We start from the raw sequence: 27,338 nt of genomic DNA on the forward strand, positions 1-27,338 counted from the left end.
AAATTATAAGTGAAACATAAAATCGCAATCAGATTTAAGTTTATTATATCAAGAAACGAATTTAATCTTGTTCATGAAAATTAAAATGTATTGCCAATCGCCGAGATAGTTTTGTGCCAATAAGGATTTATTAATTCGGATTGTCGTACACATAGTTGATACACTGCTTTATTATTTATAATATATAAGAGTAAATAATATTCAAAACTTATAGTGTTAATTTATTAGAAAATAATGTATTGGGCAAGGACAACCAGTATTCTGTTTTAAAATAGCAAACATCATTTGTTTTTTTCCGTAACGCAGTAGTAGTTTTTTTTACTACTGCGTTATTTGGTTATGTGTAATAGCTAATATACCTAAATATATTGATAATGGCGAACAGTAATTACAAATATCACTGTACAAATATACAGGCGTATCACTTAACATCAGGTGAGCCTCCTGCCCGTTTGCCCCCTGTTTTATAAAAAAAATAACAAGAAAAATTTTATAAACGAAAATTTGCTCAAATCTTTCGTAACTAATAATGTTTCCTGAGGAAGTAAAATTAATAATAATTGTATTGATAAGGGCATTCATTTTCGAATTACAAGTATCAATGCTAGGATGCGGGCGAAATTATAACCATACATTGGTATAGAGAAAAAGTTCATGTAACACGTGAAAGTAATAATACAAAGACAACTGTCAACTGTCAACTGTCTTTTTGTCGTCAAGGACGGACGACAAAAAACCGCGACGTCTCTTCAATTAAGTGAATCATCGTCTAATACCATCCACCCTTCACTTGTCCGCAGCGATGCAATCCATCAAACTGCTGCATTAATTCAGACAATTGCATCCACTGGCGTTGTTTTAGGCACGTATCTGGCAAACAGCCAAAGCTGGGATACTTCGTATTGTTGCGTTTAATTGATTTATTGAAGTGTATCCGAATTTATACATGTTTGTGGAGATCAGTTTTATTAGTTTTCGTTGGATTGAGTTTTTAATTTACTATCTTGGTTTTGTTCGATGTTTGAATTTGCCTGATTTACCTTTATTTAATTGAAGCAGTGCAATTTAAAGTTGTAAAGTTGAACTATATTCACCATATAAAATAAAAAAGCTTATTTATGTCTTGCAAAGAACAAAGTAATCTTATTACTATTTATTATATATATATTTTTTTAAGAAAAATTCCTTTTTTTTGTATCTATTAGGAACTCCAAGTATCTCAGTTTTGGGTGAGTTGCATCCACATATACTTGTGATAATTTTACATATCAATTTGGAAGAAAGACTTTGTGCTTCGCTGTTGTTTTTTGCATTATCAGCTAATTTGTACTGTTGTAAACATTTTCAAAAACATTTAAAATCGAAATTCAAATGTTAGAATGAACACAGTTGACTGAAATTAAGACGCTAAGACTAATCTCGCTTGTATATATTCATATTAATATTAAGTTTCTCATGTAAATAAAATGTTTTTTTTTCTGTAATGAGAAATAAAGTTCTTTAAACATAAATATAATAAGCATTTTTTTAGAGAAAGGGAACTGAGCGAGTCATCTGTTGGGTTGGTCTTATCGCTCAAAGTTTTTCAGTTTTCTTGGTCCCTTTAACCTACTCATGTACCGTCTGGCAGGGCTTAGGTAGCGGGGGTATAGAACTCTGAGTAGGACTCGCATGGCATCGGCGACTGGTCGTCAGTCGATTTATCTTAAAATTTCTCAGACATTAAGTTCAAACGCCATTTTCTTTATTAAAAAAAGCCTTTATAGGCCAATATCGGCTTTCAGTAAAATTCATAATAGTATGGTTGGTAGACTCAGATTCCAAACTCAGACTATCACTAGTTCCCTATATAATTATTAACCTTTTTGATGTTTGTATTCAACATCTAAATTACAATCGCGGTGGTATAAACCTCGAAGGACCAATTTCAATAATTTATTGTAATATATAATAAACTAGCAGACTCGGCCAAGCGTTGCTGTGGCTAAGGTTTTTATTATATTACATAGTAGTAAACTATTCAAGGGAAACGGTAGGAGAACTTATGTCAAAGGTAGTTATTAACACAGCGCCATCTGTTGGAGTTGTGTCAAATTATAATTAAATAATTTGAAAAAAAATAAAATTGCAATTATAATTTGAGAATTAAACTATACTATCTCTCAAGTTGGATCGAACTGCACATGGTGTGCGAATTTTATTAAAATCGGTTAAGTGGTTTAGGAGCCCATTGAGGACAAACATTGTGACACGAGATTTATATATATTAAGATTATAAATCTACATACTGAAAATCATGTTATTTTCTACATGAATGCTTTTCTTTGTAACAAAAAAATAGCTTATCCTAACCATGCAAAAAAGAATCTTGGAGGGTCACATTGAGATAAACCTACACATCTCGTATCAACCTGAAACGTCAGAACGTCATTGAATTTTGTAGCTGAGTTATTTATTTTAATCTTCGATAAATTTTGTTTGTGTGACCCAATATACTTATCTATATTTTTTAATAATTTGATGTATGCAAATAGTCGTTTTGTATGTATTACTTAAATACCAATAGCTCTTTTATCTAAATAACTAGCTATTTAATTTATAATAATTAAAAATTATATGGAATTTTAAATTTTAATTGTTTTTTTTTGTTCGTGGCAAACAGATATTGAGTTAGGAAACTTATTAACGTCGCTTTATAACTTGATTATTTTTAACTTTTTTATGATTGTAAAAATATGGCGAATCGACAATAAAGAAAAAGTATCTAATCCCAACTTCTTGGATCCAATTAAAATCTTTTTTTCATGAATCTCGAGTTTTAATTGACAAAATCCCTTACCAAAAAGTATGACAATTTGTATATCAAATTGATATAGAATAATTAAAATACACATCTTAATAATATAATCTTTTTATTAGACAATACACTCCATACTTAAACAAATAATTCCTAGAAGTTTCTATACTAATTAGTACACAACATGATAAGCGACGAAGGTCACCGTTTTTATCCCGATGTGCATGTAATTTCTATTAGTCCATTTAACGCTCAGTCAAACGGTGAAGAATAACATCATGAGGAAATCGGCATGCTAAACCAAAAAGTCAACGGCGTGTAAATCAAAGACTAACTAACCGAATATGCCGCCTACCCCCGACGAACAGAAAAAAATCTGAAACCGATACCTAGAATTACCTACCATTGTATTTTTCGTTTTTTTATTTATTTATTTTGTCATACATATTGATTTTCATTGTCAATTCTAATAGAATCTTCAACTAATGCATTGTTTAGCCCCGTAGCGCCGACCTATATAGAAAAAATATGCTGACAAAGGAACTGGGCTAAAACATAAATTTAACAGCATCCCATTAACAATTGAAGGGGAGAACGACTGAAGGATCACTTGGCTGTTGGCAAGAAAATCGCTGTATCTTTAAAATTCTGCTTAAACTCGAGTGTGCTTATGTTAAAGTTAACGAAGGTTTAATAGGGTTACGGTGCGGTTAAATTTGTCGATAATAGAATATTGGATTTTGCAATTTATTAAGCTCCCGGTTTGTTGTGTAACGAAATCTTAATTCGATATAATAAATATATACGTATAACAATTTCGTGTACATATAAGAATACTGGATAAACGAGAGGCCGCTGAAATATTAACGGGGTCAGGTTTCTGTCTTCCATTCATTATTATTGTTTACATATTTAGGTGATCGATCCGTTTTGCCTGAAATCAATGATTTTTGAGTCGTACATGCCGATATGCTATGGATTCTACAGCTTTTGAATAATTACTCGAACGCTCTATCTGTGGGTTAGTTAATATTTCTAAAAAAAGCTTGCCAACGTTTGGTTACACCATTTTTACAATTTAATACCTAATACCTAGATTATTATTATTAATTGTAAAATAACGCTCATTTATAATAATAGTAATAAGCCTATATTCTTCCACATCCTATTTACATAAATAAAATAAAAAAGAAATAATAAACGATCACTTACTTGCCTTAAAACAAAAATATAACGAAACGGATACAGAACTCATTTTATACACTAATAGCATATAAGAAAAATACGTGAAAATAAATATAGTGAAAATTTCGACACCGCGAATGTGAAAAACGTGCTCATTTTCCCATTACTCACCGCGCCTTTTCACACAGCAATAGTTTTAATCCATTGAAATAACCAAAAATAATAGCCCCAAATTTATTCTCACGTGAAATACATAATGGTAATCCAGTGACAAAAAAAGGAGTTGGATTTATTCCATTTTGCCAAATTATATTTCAGTTCGGAATAGAATCTTTTACTTGCCTTTTAATAGCGTTGAGCAACAAGTTTTGTATAGAAATTTGGCCGACACAACTTTACATATGTACCTTAGATAATAATAGTGAACCAAAATTACTCGTCGAATTAATAATCTTCTACTTCACTTTTTTAATAAGATTTTGAAATATATTTTTCTTTGCTTAAATGAGGAATGCAATAACAATTTGTATTACAAACTTGGGGATTGAAAAGAGTTGCGGAAAGTTTCTTGCCAGTTCTTCTTGCCCGCTCTACGCCCTTGACTTGCGAACTGGTAGTAAATGTAAATTTACAATTAATTTTTTTGACGTTCATTAGTGTACTTGTTTACTGTTGTGTATTGATTGATTGATTGAATGTCTAGTTTGAATGACAAACTATTTTCGGGCTAGCCCATTAAACGAAACTGAATATATTAAATTGTTATAATTTACTCACAATACGAGTAAAAAACTGATTGAAATATATCACGACATAATAAAGTTGTCTGTAAGTTTCATACACCTCCAATTATTAAAGTAATAAACAATTTATATTATTGTATTATACCACTGTTCTCATCACATCTATTTAAAAACTCTAAAATCAGAAATCACGGCAATAAATCCTTCCCGTTATCAGGTGATAACGAAATTAATGATCTGTATAATCGCTCAGGAGTTACGACAAAATGTCTAATCACGTGATATTTAGCTATCAATCAAAACATTGAAAAAATGTGCTGGATAAAAGGGAAGATGATTCGATTAATAAATGATAATGTTTCTTTAATTCAGAGATCTTTCATTATTTTACACACTGACATGTATGTATACATGACTACATAGTATAAAACAAAGTCGCTTTCTCTGTCCCTATGTCTCTTTGTATGCTTAAATCTTTGAAACTACGCAACGGATTTTGATACGGTTTTTTATAGTAGGTAAAGTGATTTAAGGTTTATAGGAAGGTTTATATGTATAAAAACATCCATTAAATAGTGGAGAGTTACTGTTATTTTTGAGGTTTCTAATGTGATGTCGTAAATAATTACATTTTTTCCGCTTACATTGCAAACGCAGGCTGAACCCTACGAGTTTTATCAAAATAATGTACTAAGTATTGTACACATTGAAAAGGTCTATATGTCTAAATCTTATGGATCACCCAGATTTTTATATACAACGTTTTCTGTAGTGTATTTAGTATCAGCATTGCACCCGTGCGAAGCCGGGGCGGGTCGCTAGTATTATATAAAAATATAAAATTAAATTGTTACGAAAAATATTTGTAAAATTTGCATGACTGTGCAGTTCAATACTCATTAACTATATCTTACGTTCCACTTTCATAACAAATAACGATATTGTTATATAATATAATAACTGCAGATAAATTTATGAGGCTGCAAGCTTGACCTAAGTCTTCTATTTTAAACGAATTAAAAATGGTTATACCGAGTATTTCAATAACAAAGTAAATATTTAATTCGTGTACTATGTATTTATTTGGAAACAAAACAGATACATCTTTACAATAAAAATAAATGTATTATATGTATATAGATAGTATTAGGTACTGTAAACTAAAAATCATTCGCATAACATTGTAAACTACTCAACTTATTATATCGCGTATCTCATCTTTCATGTGACGATAGCTATTCTAGAAATAAAATAATATTTATTAAATAAACAATTTAATCAATATCAAATTCAAAATAACATGATTAATATATATCATATCTCCACTACCCGTTTTCGGCAAGACTTCATCCTTTAGTTTCCCCGTTTTATATGATAAAAGGGATATGACACCATCCATGGTTTCCCTACAAGTCGGCAATATTTGTTTGGGGGGCAGAGCAAAGCCATGCTGGCCTTGATCACGCAATTCAAACGTCACCACATACCTAAAAAAAATCATCACTTAAAATTATAAATCGTAAATTAAAACAATTTTGATAATCCTTAGCTAATCCTGTTACAGAGGCCAGTCTCTCACATACACATTCAAATGTTATCATCTTAGTTTAATCATTATAAGCTTGTATGTATATGTGAGAGAATAAATAAAGATTATTATTATTAATTAAACCACGGCGCAAATAGAATTTAACGGAAAGAAAAATGTTATCTCGTTAAAGCGTGCTATTAGATAATTAATAATTAGGAGTAGTGGTTACATCTTTACGGAACTGGATCACGTTAATTAATTTTAAAGTTTTTTGAAGGTCGGCAACGCACTTGCGAGCCCTCTGCCAATGTCTATGGGCTGTGTCCCTTAACATCAGATGAGCCTTCTGTTCGTTTGCCTGTTACTAAAGAATTAAAGTGAATTTGCGTAAGTGAGCACTAGAATCAATCAAGTTGGTGTTAGATATTCATAAGGTATTTAATAATTGTATATTATATTTTGGGATATATTAGTCTTTGGTTTAGATCTCTAGAGTTTTATTGTACTGTAGCTACATGCGAGTCTCGCCGGCCAAGATTGCCGTGCATCATCAAACGCAATAATGCAATAGTCTCACGATCATATCCATTAAATATGCTTTATAAATTATAATAATTTTAATAACAAATATTCTTTTTAGAATTTCTATAGATGTAGGAAGTAGCGAGTCAACCCCAACACAAGTGTCTCTTGACTACTTACGGGGGTTGTCTCATACTCATTTATTAATGTAAAATTAATTGAGAAACAATAGAAAAAAATTTTTTTTTTGTTTATAAATTTCATCTCCTCATCATTCTTAATGCAAATGCCTAAATTTCACTTTCTCTTTGTTTATAGCCAGGTATTCTTCACCTGCCACTGCCTCGTATGATTACGTACGAAATACTCAAGTTTCATTTTCTTAACCGTCATAAGCACTTCCTTGTCCTTCTTCATTCTGTTGATTACAGTTGTAATTCGTATGCAGTTTGCCCAGGATATTTTATGTATACGTCGAATAATCCAGATCTTGGACGCTTCAAGTTTTTTGATATAGTGTCAACATTCATGATTCAATGCCGGAAATCAGCACACAGAAGACTAAACATCTAAGCTAGTTTTGGCGTCTATAGTAATAACTGTACCTTTTAATTACAAACTTACGGAACATTGAAAGATTTCTTAACCCAGCATCCACTGACTCCCGACGTCATATAGCCTGTAATATGCAAAGGCGCACTTTTTAAATAGATGATATAATTTAGATTTGATAACCTATCCTTTACAAAAACTGTTAATAAAAGTTAATGTCACCGTGACCACGCACGCTGTAAAGCACGCGAAACGTCGGTTTAAATTTAAAATTATGTACAAATAATTATAAGTTTAAATACAATAATACATAACTATAATCCGTTAAAAAGTGTTTTTCTATAAAAGTTAATGTAACAAGTTCTAAACATACGTGAAAAATATAAAAATACAACAAAACAATACAAATCAAGAATGTTCTAACATATAAATGTATTTAATTATAAGTATAAATCGTAATAAAAATACAAGAAACAAATGTTAGCTACTTATAAGTAAATTAGGTTAGGCTCAAATTACTAATTAGTCTTAGAGCTAGATCGTAATTTCCCATGATGTCTTAGTAACTACACACTATTAAAAATATATATATTAATATAAAAATCATAAAATACTAAAATACAAAAGTTTGGAAATGAAACTATTTTGTACAAATCAATCAAAAGAAGGTATTGGAAACGATTACAGAAATATAATACGACCAAATTAACATGCAACCATAGGGCACGTCTTTTTATTAATATTTTGTCGGATTACTTACTATAGTTAATGCCATAGATACTCTATTTATATGCTCCTCCTTTGTAATAGACAATTTTTTTACCTACTGTATCGTATGCAGTGCCAACTTCATACTGCGTCCCGTATCGTGCTGCTATGCGGGAGGCAGCCTTAAGACTCATATCATGCTAAAATTTTATATAAAAATTTATATATTAAATTATACATAAACAGTGTTTAATGTTTGAAATTACATAGTATTTCACACATAAAAATGCTAGTCAATTTCATTATTTGGGTTTCTTAGTTCCATATAGACGAGAGACTTAAAAGTGAGTAAAACTGTTAAAAGAATAATTACATTACATTGGAGTAAATTCTTCGTTCTGTTTTATGTTGTCAATTAAAATGAAATCACCACTAAATCTTAATTGTAGCTCAAACCATAACAAAAAAAAAACAAAAGAAAGACAGACCAAGCAGTAGTTCTGGCAAGTGCAAGCTGACAGATTTTCCCCATTTTTTTATGTTCACGGGAGGCAGACGGGCAGGAGCCTCTCCTGATGGTAAGTGACACCGCCTCTCATGGACACTCGCTCTGTTAGATGCTTTTCAAGAATTGGTACGCTCTTTTCTAGAAGGACCCTTATTCGAATTGGTTTGGAAATACTTCAGTGGGCAGCTGGTTCCACGCGCACGTGGTGCGCGGCAGAAATTGCCATAAGAAACGACTCAGTTGCGGAACGACGGACGTCAAAGAGATGAGGTATTTTGTATTCTGCCTTGACGTCCGTTGATGAAACTCAGCTGCAGGTATTTTTATCAGTAATATCAGTGAGCAACACTTATTCTATATTAACAATTAATTTTAACTTACAACATCATCATAATTTTCTGAATGAACCTTCAAATGTGTATACGGTAATATCATGTATTGACCATAAGCATGAAAAGCGAGGTAAAACATTAAATCTCGACTGTTTGCAAGAACAAAATCAGCCATTGCCTTGGATTCTGGTTCCGAGAACGCATGTGGACCACAGTATGTCTCGCTGGATTTCTTTCTACTCACACCAACGGCTATAAAGACACGTCACTTGGCATCATTCGGACACATATATATATGAATGATCAGACTAGATCAAGCGACTCACATCCTTTGGATCAAACATCCCCGGCTGCATCAATTGACTTACTGTCTGTATGCAGTATATTTAACAATGATGATTAGAAATCATCACTGATCAGATACGGAAATCTAAGTCCTAGATCTAAAAAGGTCTAACGCCATTTGTATTTATTTTTGGCATTGCAAACAAGATGGTTCTAAAAAATTAGCTGATTTTGCATTTTTTACATATACCTTATTAATAAAAGATAAATCTATGAAATCGCAATGATTAGTAAAATCTGCCTCTTTCTTTATTCGTGTTTTCCTATCGTTAGACACAATGACGCAAAAATACTTCAGTTAAAGAAATGCAATTAGAATAATGGGTCAACCCTAAATATATGAAAGTACTTGATGGATATAAAACTAAATTCTATTTTTTTGCAACACTGTAAAATACCTATTATAATTAACTTTATAAGTGTTAAGTAATTTTAATTCATAATATGTAGTACACGCGTCAATGGTACTAACGAATAGGTTCATATAAATTATTTCTTACTTCCAAAAGCTACTCCAAAATTTCTATTCAAATCGACGTGGTTCATGTTCTTTCTGTGCATTCGATCCTATAATATGAAAATATTTTACAAATTTACGTGCCGTCTTATATGGCTGGTACATATACAAATGATATATTGATATAGAGATAGTCTAAAGGTATTTTATATGTTTATTTAATATCGTAGATTCTACGTTTAAGCATACTTTTTTTACGTGCACATGTCATATCAAGTAATCGATAAACAAACAAACAAACAAATAAACGAACAAAAATATATTTATTCATATAGGTAAACAAATACACTTAGGAATGTCGAATTTTTTTTTAATTAATTATAAATTTACATTTACTACCAGTTCACAAGTCAAGGGGGTAGAGCGGACAAGAAGAACTGGCAAGAAACTTTCCACCACTCTCTTCAACCGCCAAATTTTTAATACAAATTGTTTGAACCGGGGGAAATAAATCCAAAGGATTAGGATCATACAAGTATTCGTCACATTTATAAAAGGCTTTATTAATTTATTTATTTTAACGAGGGCTTTGTATTTATTTAGTGATAATTCTCTAATTTCGCTTGGGAGTTGTTGTAATACAATACAATTTCTATATAAGGAATGGTTGGACACTAGTATTTTTATAATATAATATTTAAAAAAAATATATAATATGTTAAAATAAATACTACCGTGTTATGTGTATACTCATAGCCATCTGGATTCATAACTGGTACAAAATGCCACTGGTAGGTCTCAGCTATTACTCTCAGGGTGCTATTGGATTGAACAGCTGTCAGGATTTGATAGAGGAAATATGTGACAAACGCCTGCGCTATCCACTCACGCGCATGTATACCGCCCTCCACAATTACTTTTGGTCTTGGTTTGGTCCTTTAATATAAGATTGAGACTTTGAGATTTGATCTTAAACTGTCATAGAGTATTAAAAACGAAAAAATAGCGCGTTTCGTTTCATTGTTATTGGTCAACAGTATCTCTAGTCCTATTAGACATGCGACTCGTTTATTTACTTATAAGTTCTAAAACAACTTGTACGCATCATATGATACAAATATTACCTAACCTCATAAGATAAACAAAGTTACGGTAAGTTGGAAGACTGTTGTGAATTATATCAATATTTTCATCGATGTTAGTAATAAAGTTGTAAGAGACAAATAGCCTATTCACTGGACTATTAACAGAAGCAGATAAGCCATGTATAGGTACGTATAGAAGACTTTTAGTTCTAGTAAGTAGTTTAGAAAGGAATGAAAGAAAAAGAAGAAAGGGAGGAAGGAAAAACAAGGAAGGAAGGTTTAACCAATCACGAACGTACCACAGTTCGGTTCTCCTTTTATTTTGAAATCTATATTAGAATTCAGGCAAGACCAGAGAAGCCAACGTTATTAAAATTATATTAAAATTCCACACCTGCCAGTCTTATGTTCAATCTTCACAGCGAGAATATCTCTCTTTTCCACAGATTTTCCAATCGTTTTCACTTGCATCACTTCTGGATACTGAGTCTCCAGATCCCATAGCCAGGCGTAAATGTCCTGGAGGCGAAAAAAACTGCTCCAATCAAACGACTCCATATTACGTCGAATGTAGGATTTTACTGTTTGCATATCAAGGGCTCTGTAAGTGCAGTATAAACTTAGAAGATGACTTTTGTATACTGTGTCAGCCGATGCCGCTGAACTCCTCGTGTGTATTGACCCTGCCACACGTACTTATTTAGACCTTTTACAAGAGAAAGAGAAGAAGAACCAGCTCTTTTCCTAAGATTCTTAACTAGTACAAAATAGAGGCGTCATGTGTATACAATAAAATAAATAACCTGCTGCGAATTGCAGATGAGGCAAAGAGACCCGGTCAGATTTGCAGTGAAATACAAGGCTCAAGATCGAACGCATGGACGCCCTTTACGTCCCATCTAGGGCTAGGGAAAACGTTATTAAAACCTACACAATTTTAAATTGCAAAGATCCCGCGTTACTCCATGTGACTGTGAAATGGCTGGTACTGAAACTGAACTTATCTGTGCTTGCTTTGGTGAATGGTGTCTGATTGATGGTCCTATATATTTTCTATAGAATGGGAGCCGTTCAGGTATATACAAAGCAGATTTACTAAAATTTACCCGACACGTATCCTCGAAAGAACATTTCGGTTTCAACCATAGACAATGGGTAAATATATAATAATTAAAATATATATATATATATATATATATATATATATTTTTTTTTTTTAATTATATTAATTTTATATATATATTAATTCATTGTTTTAAATAATAAAATAATTTAAATTTATATACATTAGAAAACCGCTGTGGTTTGTATAATTTATTCATAGCAGTCTTGTTTAGAAGCGCGACAAATGCACATTAAATTAGTTTTTTCATGTATAGTTTATCTTGGTTAGCGTTATTAATTAGTAATTAGGCTGATAAGCCTGATTTAGATTTTTAAACGTCTTCAAATTACTTACCTTTGTACATCTTCTATGAGAGTGGAATAATATACTCCAGCTTTATCCGCGGTCCTTACAAAATACTCTCTGTTAGTAGGGGCAATTATGAATTCAATGGGCCTGTGTACCAACCCCGGTAATCTCCAGTAATTAACATGATATAGCTCACTTAAATTATTGAAGAATCTTAAATGGGCCTCATTAACTGGTATACCGCGTATGAGGGAGTAATTTTTGTATCTTTTTGGAATACATTGCGCATTGTAAATTAGTAAAGAAGTGAAGAGTAAAATTTTTAACATTGTTATTGTTTCGTGACCTCACTGATTTCATTTGGTGACAGTTGTCTATTGGCACATAGAATATGTTTGCAATGGTTATGTGTCAAATATCAACAGCGCATAGATAATGCATTCTATAGAAAAATAACTAAAAACTTTTCGGTTTTGACGTTATGCTCAGTTATGTTCCGTTATGTTTCGGAACCTATTATTATTATGATAGTCTATTAGAGAAGAGACTTTATTACAGGTAGCTTGAAGTTAATTTGTGACGTTATTTGAATGACTACGTGACTACGGTAACTCAATCAAAGTTTATTTATACCTATTTTTCGAAATTTGCGTGTGTTTTACTATTAAAACAGGAGAGCCAGGAATCCCCTTTTAAAACAAGTACATAGATCCGTAGTGACGTCATATTCACTCACACAATAATAGTACTTGTGTGTAGTATTTATAACCGTTTGCCTTAAAGTAAGACAAAGGTAAGACGTAAGTAATATTGACCTCATCAGTTTTACAAAGTTCTTACATTGGTGACCCCGAGAAGAAAAGTATCCTTTTCAAATAAATAAAATGCAGACAGAACTAGGAACAAATCCACATCTTCAGATTAAATAATATAACATTAATATATATTCAAAAAATGTAAATATAATTCAAAAAGAAACAAATACAAAATATAATTAGACAAAAGTGTATACGCGTTGCATCGCTAAAAAGGACGGGTGCAACTCTTCTATGGCGAGCCGTCAATATTTCTGTTATGCCCACCAGCGTTTCCTCGCAGGTTGGCAAAATTTGGTTCGCGGGCAACGCGTGCCCATACGTCCCGTTGTCACGTAGTAGCATGGTTAACACATATCTGAAATAATTGTAAAATATTTCTATCAACTGCGCTTAAGAGAGGTTACTTTACTTAAGAGACATTATAAAAAAAATGCGTGCGTACATATGTCAGAAGTGAAACTTCTTTGTAAATTATTACTAATGTAAAAGCCCCAATAGATGATCATGTACCAGTATATGACCAGTACATATTGTATTTGTATATCTATATTCACACTGTATACGTACTAATCTGTGCGACAGAATTTCCATCTGTATGTAACTACTAAACGATTACATCAACAATTAGCATCTATTGTTTCTCGATCTCCCTTTCTCACTCTCTATCAATCGGTCTCAATCGTTCTCTCCCTTTTCTTCGACAAAAATACTGCTGCTGCTCTTTGTGACATTCCGTAAAAATTTGACCATCACACGGCTGAAGAAGTTTCAATTAAAAAAAAGATTTAACTATATTTCTAGGTAAGGTTTAGCTTAGCTTATTAGCACGAAGCATAGGAAAAACTTTATAGATATTTTCCTTTGAAAAACCCCAAATCAACGCAAGAGTACATTGTAGTATTTAAGGCGATACTTACTTAACTTTATGATTTTTCTTCACCCATGAAGCACTGTCACCCGAGATTCTATAACCTAAAATTTAGAAAATATAGTACAATTAAATAAAAGGCATGGAACACAAATACAACGATTTGGGCGTTTATGAAAATCTTCAATGTTTATTTATATATGGAGGAAAGGTTCAGCTCCCAACCGGAAGGTCCCAGATGCTAAAGTCAGGAAGCTGTATATATCCTTCGCAGCCGGAATAATTAGATGCGCGTTTTAGGATATGATATGATATGATGGTCATCGTAGTGATAAAAGGCCTGGAATTTTCACTGTAGACGATAGTAGATATTCGAGAAACTCACCAAAGTTATCATAAATGGTTCCAATACCGTATTTGACCCCGTTCACTTTATACATTTTCAATATTGCTTGTTTCCCATAATTTTCCTGAAACGTGATTTGAAATTCAAAATTCGCATGAATATTCCTACCGAGCGCCAAGTGATTTTGATTTCCTTCGGAGAAAAAATTATTTGCCTTACTGATTTCCAATTTAGAATCCTGCTATTTTTAACCTTATTGATTAGTTAAATTTAAAATCAGGACACGTCTTAATATAACTTTCTCTTCGTTGAAAAATATAATACCTCAATCGTCTGGCTGAGCCGAATTAGTTTAGATTTCTCACGAAGTTTGACTTGTTTAACGTGGATTATAAACGTGCTAGGCAATTTTTATAAGATTAGGTCTTTATAAATAATGAAATAATAATCATTGTAAATTATTTTCAAGTTTTAGTCGTATCGGGACAATACGCGTAACGGGACAATGAGCGTAACGTGACAATAAAGCTTTTTCGTTTTTTTTGGCGTTAATAGGTTTATTAGACGATGTCACGTCAAAAATATAAAATGTCAATGAGTAATGAGTCTAAATCCTACATATAAATAGATATAATTAAAATTGTATTTTTAAATTATAATTTTTTTATAAAGTAGCTTTTCATTAAAATTATTTTCAATTACTGAAAACTAGCAGACGCTTAGTTCTCGAGGTATGAATTGTTCTAAGCATTGCATGAGACATTGCTAACACACATAAATTACATCAATAAATTGCAACTTGAGGAATCTCCCACACGACTGCGGCGAATAAATCTTTTGTATTGTTTGCATGTATCAACACCACATCTCTGGAATTAGTATGTTTGCTATGCTTAAACTTATCACGTGTAGTTCAAGAGCATAATATGACAATTATATTCAATAATTTTAGAAATCTCGCTTTAGTAATCCAATAAAATAAAGATACCCAACCCATAAAATAGAAAACCCTTTTCTTCAAATGGCAACATTCTTTTAGATGTCATTTTTAATTGTTAGTGCGTTAGTTCAAAGATTCAGAAACGAGATGAAGCGCGCGATCTTTGACTTCCGTATATCAAAATCCAACTTAGCGTTAAGTCTCGTTTCCGACTATCAATCGCCCTTAGTGTTGCTATAATCATATTAGCGCCCCCAAATCAATTATATTTTACATTATTAAATTTCAAAATTATTCAAATCTGGTATGCATAGTTAGCAATTTAAGATTAAAATGCAATTAAACATAAACTGCCCATTGAAGTATTTCCGAACCAATTCGACTTAGGGTTCTTCAAGAAAAGAGCGTACAAATACTTAAAAGGCCGCCAACGCACTCGCGAGCCCTCTGGCATCGAGAGTGTCCATGGGCGGCGGTATCACTTAACATCAGGTGAGCCTCCTGCCCGTTTGCCCCCTGGTCTATAATTATTTTTTTAATAATAATTGGAAGTTTGTAAAACAAGAGCTAGGCGAAAAGTTCGTTATTTCCGTTTTACGCCTTTCAATTGAGCACTGGCAGTAAATGTTTTTGAAGTTCATAAGTGTATAAATACCTATAATAAATAATAATCAATCATATTTTGATTAAAATAAGTAGCATGCTGACTGTACATTTCACGTTTTTAAAGTACTTATATTTACTAAATTCAATATTGAAACTATTATAAAAACAATTATCATAGAAAAAACAAATAAAACAGTCTTTACTAGTATTATTTTGAAGTGTTAATAAAATCAATAATATATTTTTATACAAAATTTTATAAGAAGCATAGACAGACGACTATTAATAAATAATTATTGAACGGTCATTTAAATTCGTACAATTAAATATCAAGCGCTCACCAATTCACCAAAGTTCTCGACATGCTTCACCCTGTCTGAGTACGGAATCAAAATCTTTTGTCCGTACGCGTGGAGTGAGATGTAGAAATATAGGTCCTTCCGGTGAATACTCACAAAGTCGGCAATAGCCCTCGACTCCGGCTCCGAAAAGTCCTTGGAACCACAAAAGTAATCTTTCGATGGTTCTTTGCTGGCACCTTGAGCTGAAATTTATGAGATCGCATTATGCCAATAATACCATTATTTATTTATTTAAGTATTCCTTTAGCTAATCACTAAACAATATCCAAATAATTACATTACACACAAAAGCCAAAACGGAATACACATTGAAACAGAAACATGAAGTACAGTTTTGCAAAGCACAGTTGTAAGATTAATTGATTGGTAGATTAAAATATATATTTAATATGAAGGAACAAACAAAGCAATTAGAAAAGACCTGAGTTTTTAAAATATTTTTTAAAGAAATTTTTATAATTTTATTGGGCTTCAGACCCAGATGTACCAAGTTGCATTTTAGGTCACTTTCGCGTTATACGACAAAAGCGGCAGTGGTATACGACATTTACTTTCGAGCGTGGAAGATTTATAATTTGTAATTCGTTGTAATAAAAATATATTTTATTTACTCTTAAGCCATTGTTCAATAATAAAATTTGGCATAAGATTGCGAACCTCTTCATACATAAAATCCACATTAATTTAATAAAAGTACAGAAGTAGCAAACCATCGTTTTAGTACCGGAGTGACACGAGTTTGTTATGAATAAGAGTAATCCAGAATCAAAAATAGTAATTCACTTCATTCATTTCACTGATTGTAGATAAAGAGTATCACTACAAAGACTAAGAATGCCCATGCGCATTTGCCACAGCTAGATTTATAATTTATTAGTATCCAGACAATTTCTTATTTCTAGAATGTTAAAGTATTTCTCATCGTTTAAACTTTCCCTGAGCATCTACAAATATTTTAAGATCAATAATAAATCGGTCCAGCCATTTTCAAGAGAAATAAACAATCATACATTTATAGATTAAAAACTTACTGCAAAAACTATAATCGAAGTTCCTGTTGAGGTCAACACCGATTGTATTGTTATTTTCAATGTGCCTATTGTTCCGCCATAATCGATCCTGTAGAAATATTATTTTTGAATATGCTTACTTCTATTTATAAAAAAACAGTCTCATTACACAAAATCTTATACACTACGTCTTTTTTGTGAAATTATATTTACGCTGTGAAAACACATCAGTCAGACACTATCACTGACATAACTATCAAAAATGTAACTCTGTCTTCTAGCACTATTTTAACTAAATACCTATCTCTCTCATCTTTTCAGTCAAATTATGTTCCACTATGATGGTAAAACTCTTGTCAGTTTTCATTAATAGGATAAGTTTAATTTATAAACTTAATACATTTTAAATAGTGTGAGAATGTCTTCTCATCTATAATTTTGAAAAAAACTTAGGTGATAATATGGTTAAGATGTATAGTACAAATATAGAGGCTTTATATGTAACTTAAATATAATATTGTGGTTTTCTCAAAGTTTAAACAACATTAGATAATTTAACAGAAAATAAAAACAACCTAGAGAAAATCAAATTTAAAGAGTTTGAACATAACCTGAACAATATCATACATAACCTAGACCATTTTTTTAAACTCTTTTAAATAAATATTTCTTAACTATATCCTATCCTGCTCAATCATGACTTTTGTAATCGCAATTCACTAAACCGTGAGATTAGCTTTTAAGTTAGGTATTTTTATAAAGGATTTGGTTATTTGTACCCGTCATATTTATTTTTGAAGCTTTTCCCTTACTAAGGTTACCTGAAAGAGATCACTTTTTAGGGATAAGGTCGCCGGTTTTATCAAAACATTTGAGGGTAATGTTTTTATGCCGCCAATTCTCCCTCAAATTCATGCGACGTCGAGTGAGTCTAGACTAGAAATAAATTATGGAGTGATTTGTACTCACGTTTTTCATACTATAGACATACCCATCAGGGTTAGCGACGGGTATCAGAAACCAGTTATACTTATGCGCCACTCGTCTCAATTTGCTATTCTTCGACTTATCAGCTTTCACCAAGTGATTTGCTAGATAGGTCACAAACTCTGCCGTGATCCATTCATTACCATGTATCGCTGCGTCTATTATAACTTTCCTCTTAGAACCTGGTCTGTATATATTCATAGCCAGGATTTCCCTGCCTTCAATAGTTTTACCAATGTCCTTGAGTTTTATTAGTTTAGGATATTTTTCAGCAATATCAGACATCCATTGGTATATGTCTTCTAGTGAATGGTAGTTGTTCCAAGAATAAGACGCTGTTTTGAGGCGTAAATATCTGTGGATTACTTGTTGGTCGAACTCGCTGGAAAATTTATTGGACCATTAAAATTTACATATACTTGTTCCCGGTCAACCGTAATAAGTTTAGTATTTCACCTCATCATTGTTTTAATCACAGTTTTGTTAGAAAAAATATAGTGCAGAAATAAAGACAATTGAATTAAAACATATTTATTATATTGTGCTTCAATATAATAAATATATTTTTATTATTCGACTTAGGGTCCTTCAAAAAGCGTACAAATTCTTAAAACGCCGGCAACGCACTGGCGAGCCCTCTAGCATCGATAGTGTCCATGTGCGGCGGATCCCTTAATCAATCATCAAGGCATCAGGTGAGCCTCCTACCCGTTTGCCCCCTGTTCTATAAAAAGAAAATAATAACATTTTTGTCGGCAACGCACTTGCTAGCCTTCTGACAAAGTGTCCATGGGCGGCGATCTTGCTTAACATCAGGTGAGACTCCTGCCCGAATATGTCATATTACAGAAAAAAGATATTATAAATTATTTGCATCTTAGCAAATGGAATTTTTTTCTAAATTCTATGACGCTAGTTATCTAAACGACTAATTCGTATTATTTTCCTAAATCTGAAATACTATGCTAGCATAGCATTTACGGAATATAAATGGCATCTTACAAGTTCTGAGTTCAAATACTTACCGTTGTATATTGTCAGACAAAATTCTTGAATTCATGCCAAAATGCACTAATCTCTCCTTAAAAATTTCTAAATCCATAGGATTTACTAGAACTTGGATATCGCTGAACATTTTGAAAGGACGTCTCCAGAAAATAGCATCTATGTATTTTTGTGCCTCCAAATTTTGCAGAAACTTAATTTGATATCGCTCTGTCGCGACAAGGTTGAACAAAGTATAGTTTTCATACCTTTTGCTCTTGGAATATACACAATGAATTAAGAAAAAAAATAAAGCCAAAAAAATAATTTTCATTTTTAATAAAATGCTTAATTTTGACAACAAATTGATATTGACGCTACATAAAAAGAAGAATAGATAAAAAGTTTGATTGCAAAGTAAGTTTATAATTTTAATCGTGTTTTGCTGTTAATTCCAGAAATATTAACAATTAAAAAAATAAAACATTAACTTCGTCATTAAACAGGAAAAGGTTAAAATTAATCTAAACATTTTCTAGTACATTTCAAACCAAGGCCGTAAAACGGAAAAGAAGTACTAGAAATAAACAATCTGCCAAGTTCTTTCTATTATACAAGATGCTTTTAAGGAGCTGCAACCATTACTCTATGCTCTAAATGACATTAAGACTTTATCTTGAACTAAATAATAATAAGAACAAAAAAGGTGATCTGTATTGTGTTATTATACTGACTAACCCAAACCGTTTGACGATAGAAATGGATAATATATTATGTTTAGTGAAAAATAAAATAAAAATGTAGCCATCCTCATGACTTTAAGAATAGTTTACGTACTATTCTCAGACCTACCCAATATAAACAATAAATATTTAATATTATTAAATTGGCAGTAGCTTTTTATATAAAAGTAATTTTCTATTATTAAACAATTTAATAATAGAAAATCACTCAGTTCCTCTTCGTAATACCATTAAACATAGTTTGTCATATAGCATAAGAATTATTATTAGCGAATCGTAAGATTGCGGTCACCAAATCCCTTGCATTGAGATGAATTTATATGGGGCACATAAATTAGGACCGTTGTCAAGAGAATGTATGAGCTACATCGAAATCTGTTTCGCTCTATGTGATTCGTAGTGGTGTACTATACTTCAGTATTTCGCAGTTATATTTATAATACTTTTTCTGTGAAATACCCGAAGGAAAAGGGAAATTGTTTTTATACAGTAATTTACCGAAACTTTTATCGCATTAAGTTTATTTTCACGTGTAAAAAGACGTTTAGATTTGCCGTCAATTCACAAAAACAAATGACAATTAACTGCAATATACAAAATTTGGTTACTAAAGAGTTCTAAAATTGAAATTCAAAAAAGTTTTCATTGTTTCTAACTGGCTAGTTCTAAGCATTTTCAGTGTTACGTATATGATAAAGCAAAAGGTTCTTCGAAAAAGGATAACGTTAAAGAAGTTTTAATTTGTTCAAATTGCCTGTTAAACAGCCGAACTTCGAGATCCCATTAGGTGGCTGTCACTTAACAATGGGACAGAAGATTACGAACTTAAATAAAAAATCTCTGCCTCATCTGATAGGAAAAGTTTTCATCGCAGTTCCTCGAATAAGGAATTGAGCATAATATATTTATTTCGTAATCCGACAGCTAACGTAAATATATAATAAATATAATAATACTACAAAATATATAGCAAAAGATTGATAATATTTACATAAAGCTTCAAACGTTTACAAAAGGAAAAAAAACAGTAAAAAATCTTCAATACAATACTTAACAATACACACACAATAATAATTTGTAACCTTACCTAAATCCTAATAATGTAAAATGATAAGAACAGTAAGGTTATCTATAACTGTTTTAGAAACTTATGGTCTAAATATCACTTTCAATGCGCTTTGCTATTAAAAATCATTTCTCCTTAAAAGAAGTAATAGATCAATGCCGTGTATGATGATGACATAGTTTGTATGATTTATTGTATGAATGAGATGATTACATAGTTTGAGCTGGGTGAAAATTTGTGTGGTGTCTTTGAACGTAGTATTTAAGTATACTATAGAAAATTTAGTGGAAAACGTTATCATATATAATGTAGTGTGTTTAATATTGGCATAAGCATAGTTAATTTTGCAATAGAAAATACCACTTGAAAATATTTGTTAAAATCAATTGTTAAAAAGTTTCACTAAGCGAGCGGTTATATTTTGTTAAGTAAAAAAAGATCGTAGCGATTTTAAATTTAACTTTCTATTCTAAAATCCTAGACCGCTGACACAGTAACAAAGTCTAGCTCATTAAAAGTTGGCAGCGATGAAAACAGCGGAAGAAACTGCTGTCTTCGGAACTAAGTTTTTGTGAATAATGCGAGAACTTGTTCCTTTGAACATCGTTCGAATTTACTCTATGTACCCATTTGCATATTACTTTTATCTCCACTGAAATAATTAACGGAACAAATTACAATTCCTATATAAGGTTTACTTGTGAACTTACCTTTAACAGATTATTTGCAAGGCTTTAGCATGTCTTCCTTTTTAAATAACACAATATTTAATTAATTATAAAACAAAATATGCGTTTATTATGGAGCATAAGATAGACAGGTATCACTTATTCCACGTCATTAAATTTGAACCTGTAGGCATCCCTACTCATCGGCAAAGAAGACAGAGGGTGTAGGCCGAGCGAGAACCGGCAAAAACTCTCGGTACTCTTTTAAAAAAAATTTTTTAATTATATAGAAAAAGACAAAAGCAAAGTTTATAAATGCGTGTCCTGTCAACAATAGGTAGCACACAGCCAAGGCTGTAAATTTTTCTCACTAGGTAAGGCTTTTTTCAAAATCAAAATTAGTTAAATCAGTTTAGATGCGTCTTAGTGCATGCTTATGAATGTCAAAAACGTTTACAAAATTTGCGAAAGAGCAAGACTACGCCATCCGTTCGCAAAACTACCAGGCCTTGTTGCAAAACTCAGCAAGTTTTAACCTACCTCTACATTACAATAAATTTATTAAAAGGAAAGTGTCATAAACCACAACGTCATAAAAGTTACATAAGTAAAAATAAAAAATAAAAATCTGGTTGTGATTTACCACATTCACCAGTTAGTAGTAAGTTAGTTTAGTAGTCTTAGTTTTATAAGTCTGGCGATTTGCTAAATCATCAGAGTTGCGCCCCAAGCATATAACCAGGGGTTCTCTTCAACTGTTATATTGCATTCCATTCTTTGCATAGCAATTGGAGCTGGTATAGAGTAAAAATTAAATCCTCTATTATTTAAGCATCCCGATGACCCAGGAACCGAGCACATATTTTTTTTCAGGTTTTGTCGCGCCACGCACCACCGCTGTGTGGCACCAGCTGCCCACCGATGTCTTCCGAACCAATTCAACTTGGGGCCTTAAATAAAAGAGTACTTGCGAGCCTGCAGACATGGCCCGTTTACATAAAAGAAGTGAAAATCCTAATGATTCCCTCGTAAACTTTAACAAAAGCAAACGTTAACTTTGTACAATACATCGTTATGATAAATGTCATCCATTCTTTGAAAACGTAATGAGGGTACAACTATTTCAAGTTATTACACAATTTTCATTATATTCAATGGAATAGAAAAGGGCCGGAGTTACGGCCTCCCACGTAAATGGTTTATGTATCATATTTTACCCAAATGTACTCAAGAATTTTATGCTCTATTATGATCGATTTAGATGAGAACGCATTTGGTATATAGTTCATAAATAATTTGGCTGCAGCTGGTTTTGAGTTTTGACATGACTTTGTGTTCGGGCTGTAAGACTTGTAAAGAACTAGGCTGTTTGAAAATTTAATAAAACATTTTGTTAAAGCCGCAATATACATAATGAGAAATTAAGTACTCAGTTATGACAATAATTAAATGTAGTGAAATAAATAAATAAATAAATAAAATTGTCTCTGACAGTTGGAGATTTCCTCGCTCCATAAAATAAGTATTGCAATACACCGAGGAAATGCTGCCAGCGTTAAAATACACACACTGCCACACGGACCAGTTTTAATTATTATTTTTTATTTTTTTTTATTTATCATTACAATGTAGGTTAAACAATTGTAAATACTGTATATTAGATTGTAATGTTTAGGTTTGAAAGATATAATATATTTAAAAATATACTTAATCAGCTTGTTAAATGTACCTAGTTCTTTAAAAACTAGCAAATCCGTCAAACATTTTAATAAAAATACACCTTTTCAATTTCAATTCTCCAATTTCAATTTCGATTAATTAAAACGTATTTACCATTCACTAGTTATCAACTTAAATGATTTAACCATCGAATCCAAATAGATAGGACAGAACATTCCATTAAATTCCATCATCAGACTGGTCTTCCGTTCAGACACGGCGCTTTTTAAGGTAGTTTCTGCCGCGCACCACCTCTTTGTAGAACCTGCCTGGCGAAGTATTTCCAAACTGATACGACTTAACCTTCATGAACAGCGTACAGAATAATCAAACAACACAGCCACTGGCGTTGCTGGGTCCAAGGGCAGCGGTTATCACTTTATTCAAGTTTCATAGATATTCAAAACTAATGACTTGGGTCAAGTTAATCGCTTCTAAAATGTGCAAGAGTCCTCTAGCGAACCGGCCCAGATTCTAGTAATGTTTGAATCTGATATAGTTTCGAAATATATACCTTTGTAGGCTTTGTAGTTGGGTCTTTCATCAGTGAGCAGTGTTGGTTACGGCGTACGACACTCATCCCTGAGGTCGGCTTTGCTCAAATAGACTATCTATCTATCTATGTCATTTAACACCCGTTCATACGGTGAAGTATTCCGGCATGGCTTAGACATGATAAGTCTACGGCGTTCGTCAGGCAGAGAAGGCTTATCACAAAAACTGTATCACAAAAACGGAAAAACAAAACATGGGGAAAAATATATTTTTAGAATGGCAAACGTGTCTAAACGCCCAAAAAGGCGTGCTTTTTCAACAATTGGAGGTTCTATCTACCAGGTAAGACCGTAAGTCGATACCACAGTTTAATAGTTCGCAAATAAAATGCCAGGTACTATCTTAGGCCCTAGAAGGATAGCGCAACTTTTCTTATGACTAACTTCACTTCATATAATATGTACCACTGTCGACCAATATATGTAAATAACCCCTCGTACGTCTAGAGTACTTATAAAAAGTTGCCATCAACATTACGCTTTCATAATCAACTTTCTATTCCCAACTTCAGAGCATTAATTCCTCGCGGAGTTTTAATGTCGGCGAAATTCAATCAGAAATTTTTGATGCAGTTCCGAACTAGAGTACTTTAAGTTTTTGAAGTGTTCAACGTGCTTCGATATTAAACGATACAAGTTTTGAGTGTCTTCTAGCGGTTCAAAGTGGCGGCCAAAGAAATATCGGTTTATGAACAGGTGTTTGAGAGAATACAAATATAAGGCAAGTACAAGCATGTATGCTTTAATAAACAAAATAAAAACCCCGTATGACAGTTGCTATAAACATTTTAATTTGATTTGAGGTATGTAACACCAAAAAATTTATAAAAGTTGCAGTGTGGCTTTTTTTGTTAATAAAATATCTAATTTATCGCCTGAATTTGACAAAAATAAAAAGATATTTGAAATTTATTAAAATTGTATGCTATATTAATAATATAATTATGTTAAGAAAAAATACACTTTTACACAATTACACCTTAAAAGATACCAGATAATAGACTGCTTTGAATTACTTATATAATATTAAAAAGATATAATTATTCGGAAAATAAAATATATATAATTAAATTATTTATATTTATGTATTCTTATCGTTCAAAATGCGGACAAAGACGCCCAGCAAAGGATCTTCTTTTCTATATTAATATGATGGAACCCGTGTTGGCTTACTAACTTCAGCGTGCGAATCTCAACCCTGAGGTCGTAGGTTCAATCCCCGGCTATGCACAAATGGACTTTATTTCTATATGCGTCATAACATTAGCTCGAACGGTGAAGGAATACATCATGAAACCGACACATGTTAGACCCAAAAAGTCGACAGCGTGAGTCAGGCACAGAAGGCTGAACACATATTAGATTGAAAAATTGACATGAAACAGATTCTGAAATCAGAGGTGTAGACCTAAAGAGGTTGTAGCGTATTTCTATTTCTTCTATTTTACATTATACAAATCTATTTATAATATTAGTATAGACAAAAGACTATAGGAAATAGGTATTTTTTTGACATAAACTATTGTTCCCATTATGGCGTTAATGTCAACAGAGGCAGTACGTGCGTTATGAGATGTGACGAATTAACGTAATATGTCAGACACGCCTCGCTACTAACAGTGACGTTGGGTATTCGCGTTGGTCTGTTCCGTATTCAACTAATATTTTCAAATATAATGGCATTATTGTAGGGCGATATACGTTGTGTAAAATAGTTGCAATACAAAAAACAATCGCCCCCGATTAAATTTTATAAAATATAGTTTAATATTGAAAGAGTTGTGTAGGAAGGAAGGTGTACTTTTCTTCCAACATGAAGGTGGATCGTTGACCAATACCTCCACTGGCTCTCCGTCCCGAAGGTCTTGGGGCTAGGGCTAAGAAGTTGTGTACATCATAAGTGTTTGGAATAATTTTAGTGGCGCAATTCTAGCGCAGTCTTCCTACTGATTTTAACCCCGGATAGCAGTTGTTGCTATGTAGTGAACTTTGCTTAATTACCGAATTCTTATAGTAAAACCGAAGTTTAATTACCAGATAAATAACAACAGTTTCGTTTCGAACTTAACTATCGTAGAGACTGCTCGGTGGAAGAAGTGAAAGCTTGAAAGTCAAGACTAGAATCATATTTTAATATGAACAGGAATTGATGTTTAAATTGATTCGTAAATCTGAACAAATCTGAAAAAAGCAGGATTGAAGATATCAGTTACGGTTTACGATAGTGGTTGCATTAGCATTTGCTTAGTTCCAACTAATTATGACTGCTATTGTCTATAGCTACTGTACTAAGAAAGTACTAATAACAATTATATTGAATATCGAAAAAACTATTTTTTAACATTCATGGTTAATTTAAGCGGTGGATAAACAGGCATCTTCGGATTAACTTCAAGAGGGGTTGTGGCGAACGTCTGTCAAGTTTTGTTTTGTTTAAAAAATACAATAATAATAATACAAGTCGAATATCGACGATACCCTTATAACTTCGTTTGCTTAGTCACAGTAATGTAATTTCGCTTAACTGATAGCTAAATGTGACATCCCCGTGGGTGTTACATAGTTTTTGCATAGTTTAATCAATTTTCATTAACATTTAACAAGTTTTTGTTTACCGTTATAAATGGATTCTCATTAATTATTCATTTTTTGTTTGACTCATTACTGGGTAGGGCGTTCTAAATTTGAATCAATTAAATGTATGCAGTGGTACTGTAAACGCTGAAATTTGAGGCCAGCCAATAGGGTTTTACTTAGACTAAATTGCGACTAAAGACTAAGTCAAAATTTCGTTTTATCTAAACTGTATATCTCAGTGTCGCGTAGCGATGGTCATTTCGGATAAAGATCAAATTTATCTTGAAATTAAATTTGCTCTAGAAAAGTTTAAGTAGAATTAGCCTTTACTTGAAAGGAGGACGGCGTCGGGCGCTAGACCAGATAAGACGTGTTGCCGGTTGAGTTCGCTGAGTACGCGTATCAGTGAGTATCTTAAAATGTCGGTACCGTCATTAATGAAGGTGAACTAGTTGGAAAAATATTGTTGTTTTTTTTGTCTTATACCACACAATTGTTTAAAATTGTGTTATCATCCCCATCTTTGTTGTAGATTTTGCCACCAGCATGCTTGAGGCCCGGTGAAAAGTTACGATAATCTTCAAAGAGAAATACAACTTCTATGATAAAAACCTAATTTGCCTTAACATACATGTTAGCGATAAATCCTTCCATAGCTAATTTAATTCAATAATAAATAAATCAATTTTTTCCTTCAACAAGTATTTTGGGGAAACGATTAATTCAAACTGTCGACCTGTAAGCGTTACTGTCAAATGTCAATAGGAAATTTTCCTTAAATACTTTCCGATTTTCCATAATTATTGTCAACAATCGGAGCTGGCAACTCCATTAGCGAGTCATGTCACTTCAGCCTACTGACAGATGATGCCATTCTACCGGGAATCGAACCCGCGATGGGGAGCTAACGA

General features: G+C 32.3%; 1 protein-coding gene across 1 annotated transcript; it reads right to left on the reverse strand.

Moving 5' to 3' along the window:
• Window positions 1–12,678: 12,678 nt before the first annotated feature.
• On the reverse strand, window positions 12,679–19,426 carry LOC110995357 (zinc carboxypeptidase-like). The gene is made up of 8 exons (XM_045629978.1): window positions 19,142–19,426; window positions 18,099–18,498; window positions 17,151–17,238; window positions 16,099–16,301; window positions 14,251–14,335; window positions 13,915–13,969; window positions 13,192–13,352; window positions 12,679–12,692 (listed from the first exon to the last, which is right to left on the reverse strand). Exons 1-8 carry the CDS (start codon window positions 19,249–19,251, stop codon window positions 12,679–12,681), a joined length of 1,116 nt encoding a protein of 371 aa, XP_045485934.1. The 5' UTR covers window positions 19,252–19,426.
• Between the last annotated feature and the right edge of the window lie 7,912 nt (window positions 19,427–27,338).

Source organism: Pieris rapae, chromosome 11, assembly GCF_905147795.1.
Source record: "Pieris rapae chromosome 11, ilPieRapa1.1, whole genome shotgun sequence".
Classification (NCBI taxonomy): domain Eukaryota; kingdom Metazoa; phylum Arthropoda; class Insecta; order Lepidoptera; family Pieridae; genus Pieris; species Pieris rapae.

Coding starts and splice junctions, on each gene's coding strand:
- LOC110995357 (XM_045629978.1), bottom strand. CDS start 19,251: ATGTTCAGCGATATCCAAGTTCTAGTAAATCCTATGGATTTAGAAATT. Junction 16,302..17,150: donor CTTCGATTATAGTTTTTGCA/GTAAGTTTTTAA, acceptor CATAAATTTCAG/CTCAAGGTGCCAGCAAAGAA. Junction 13,970..14,250: donor AACCATTTATGATAACTTTG/GTGAGTTTCTCG, acceptor TCTAAATTTTAG/GTTATAGAATCTCGGGTGAC.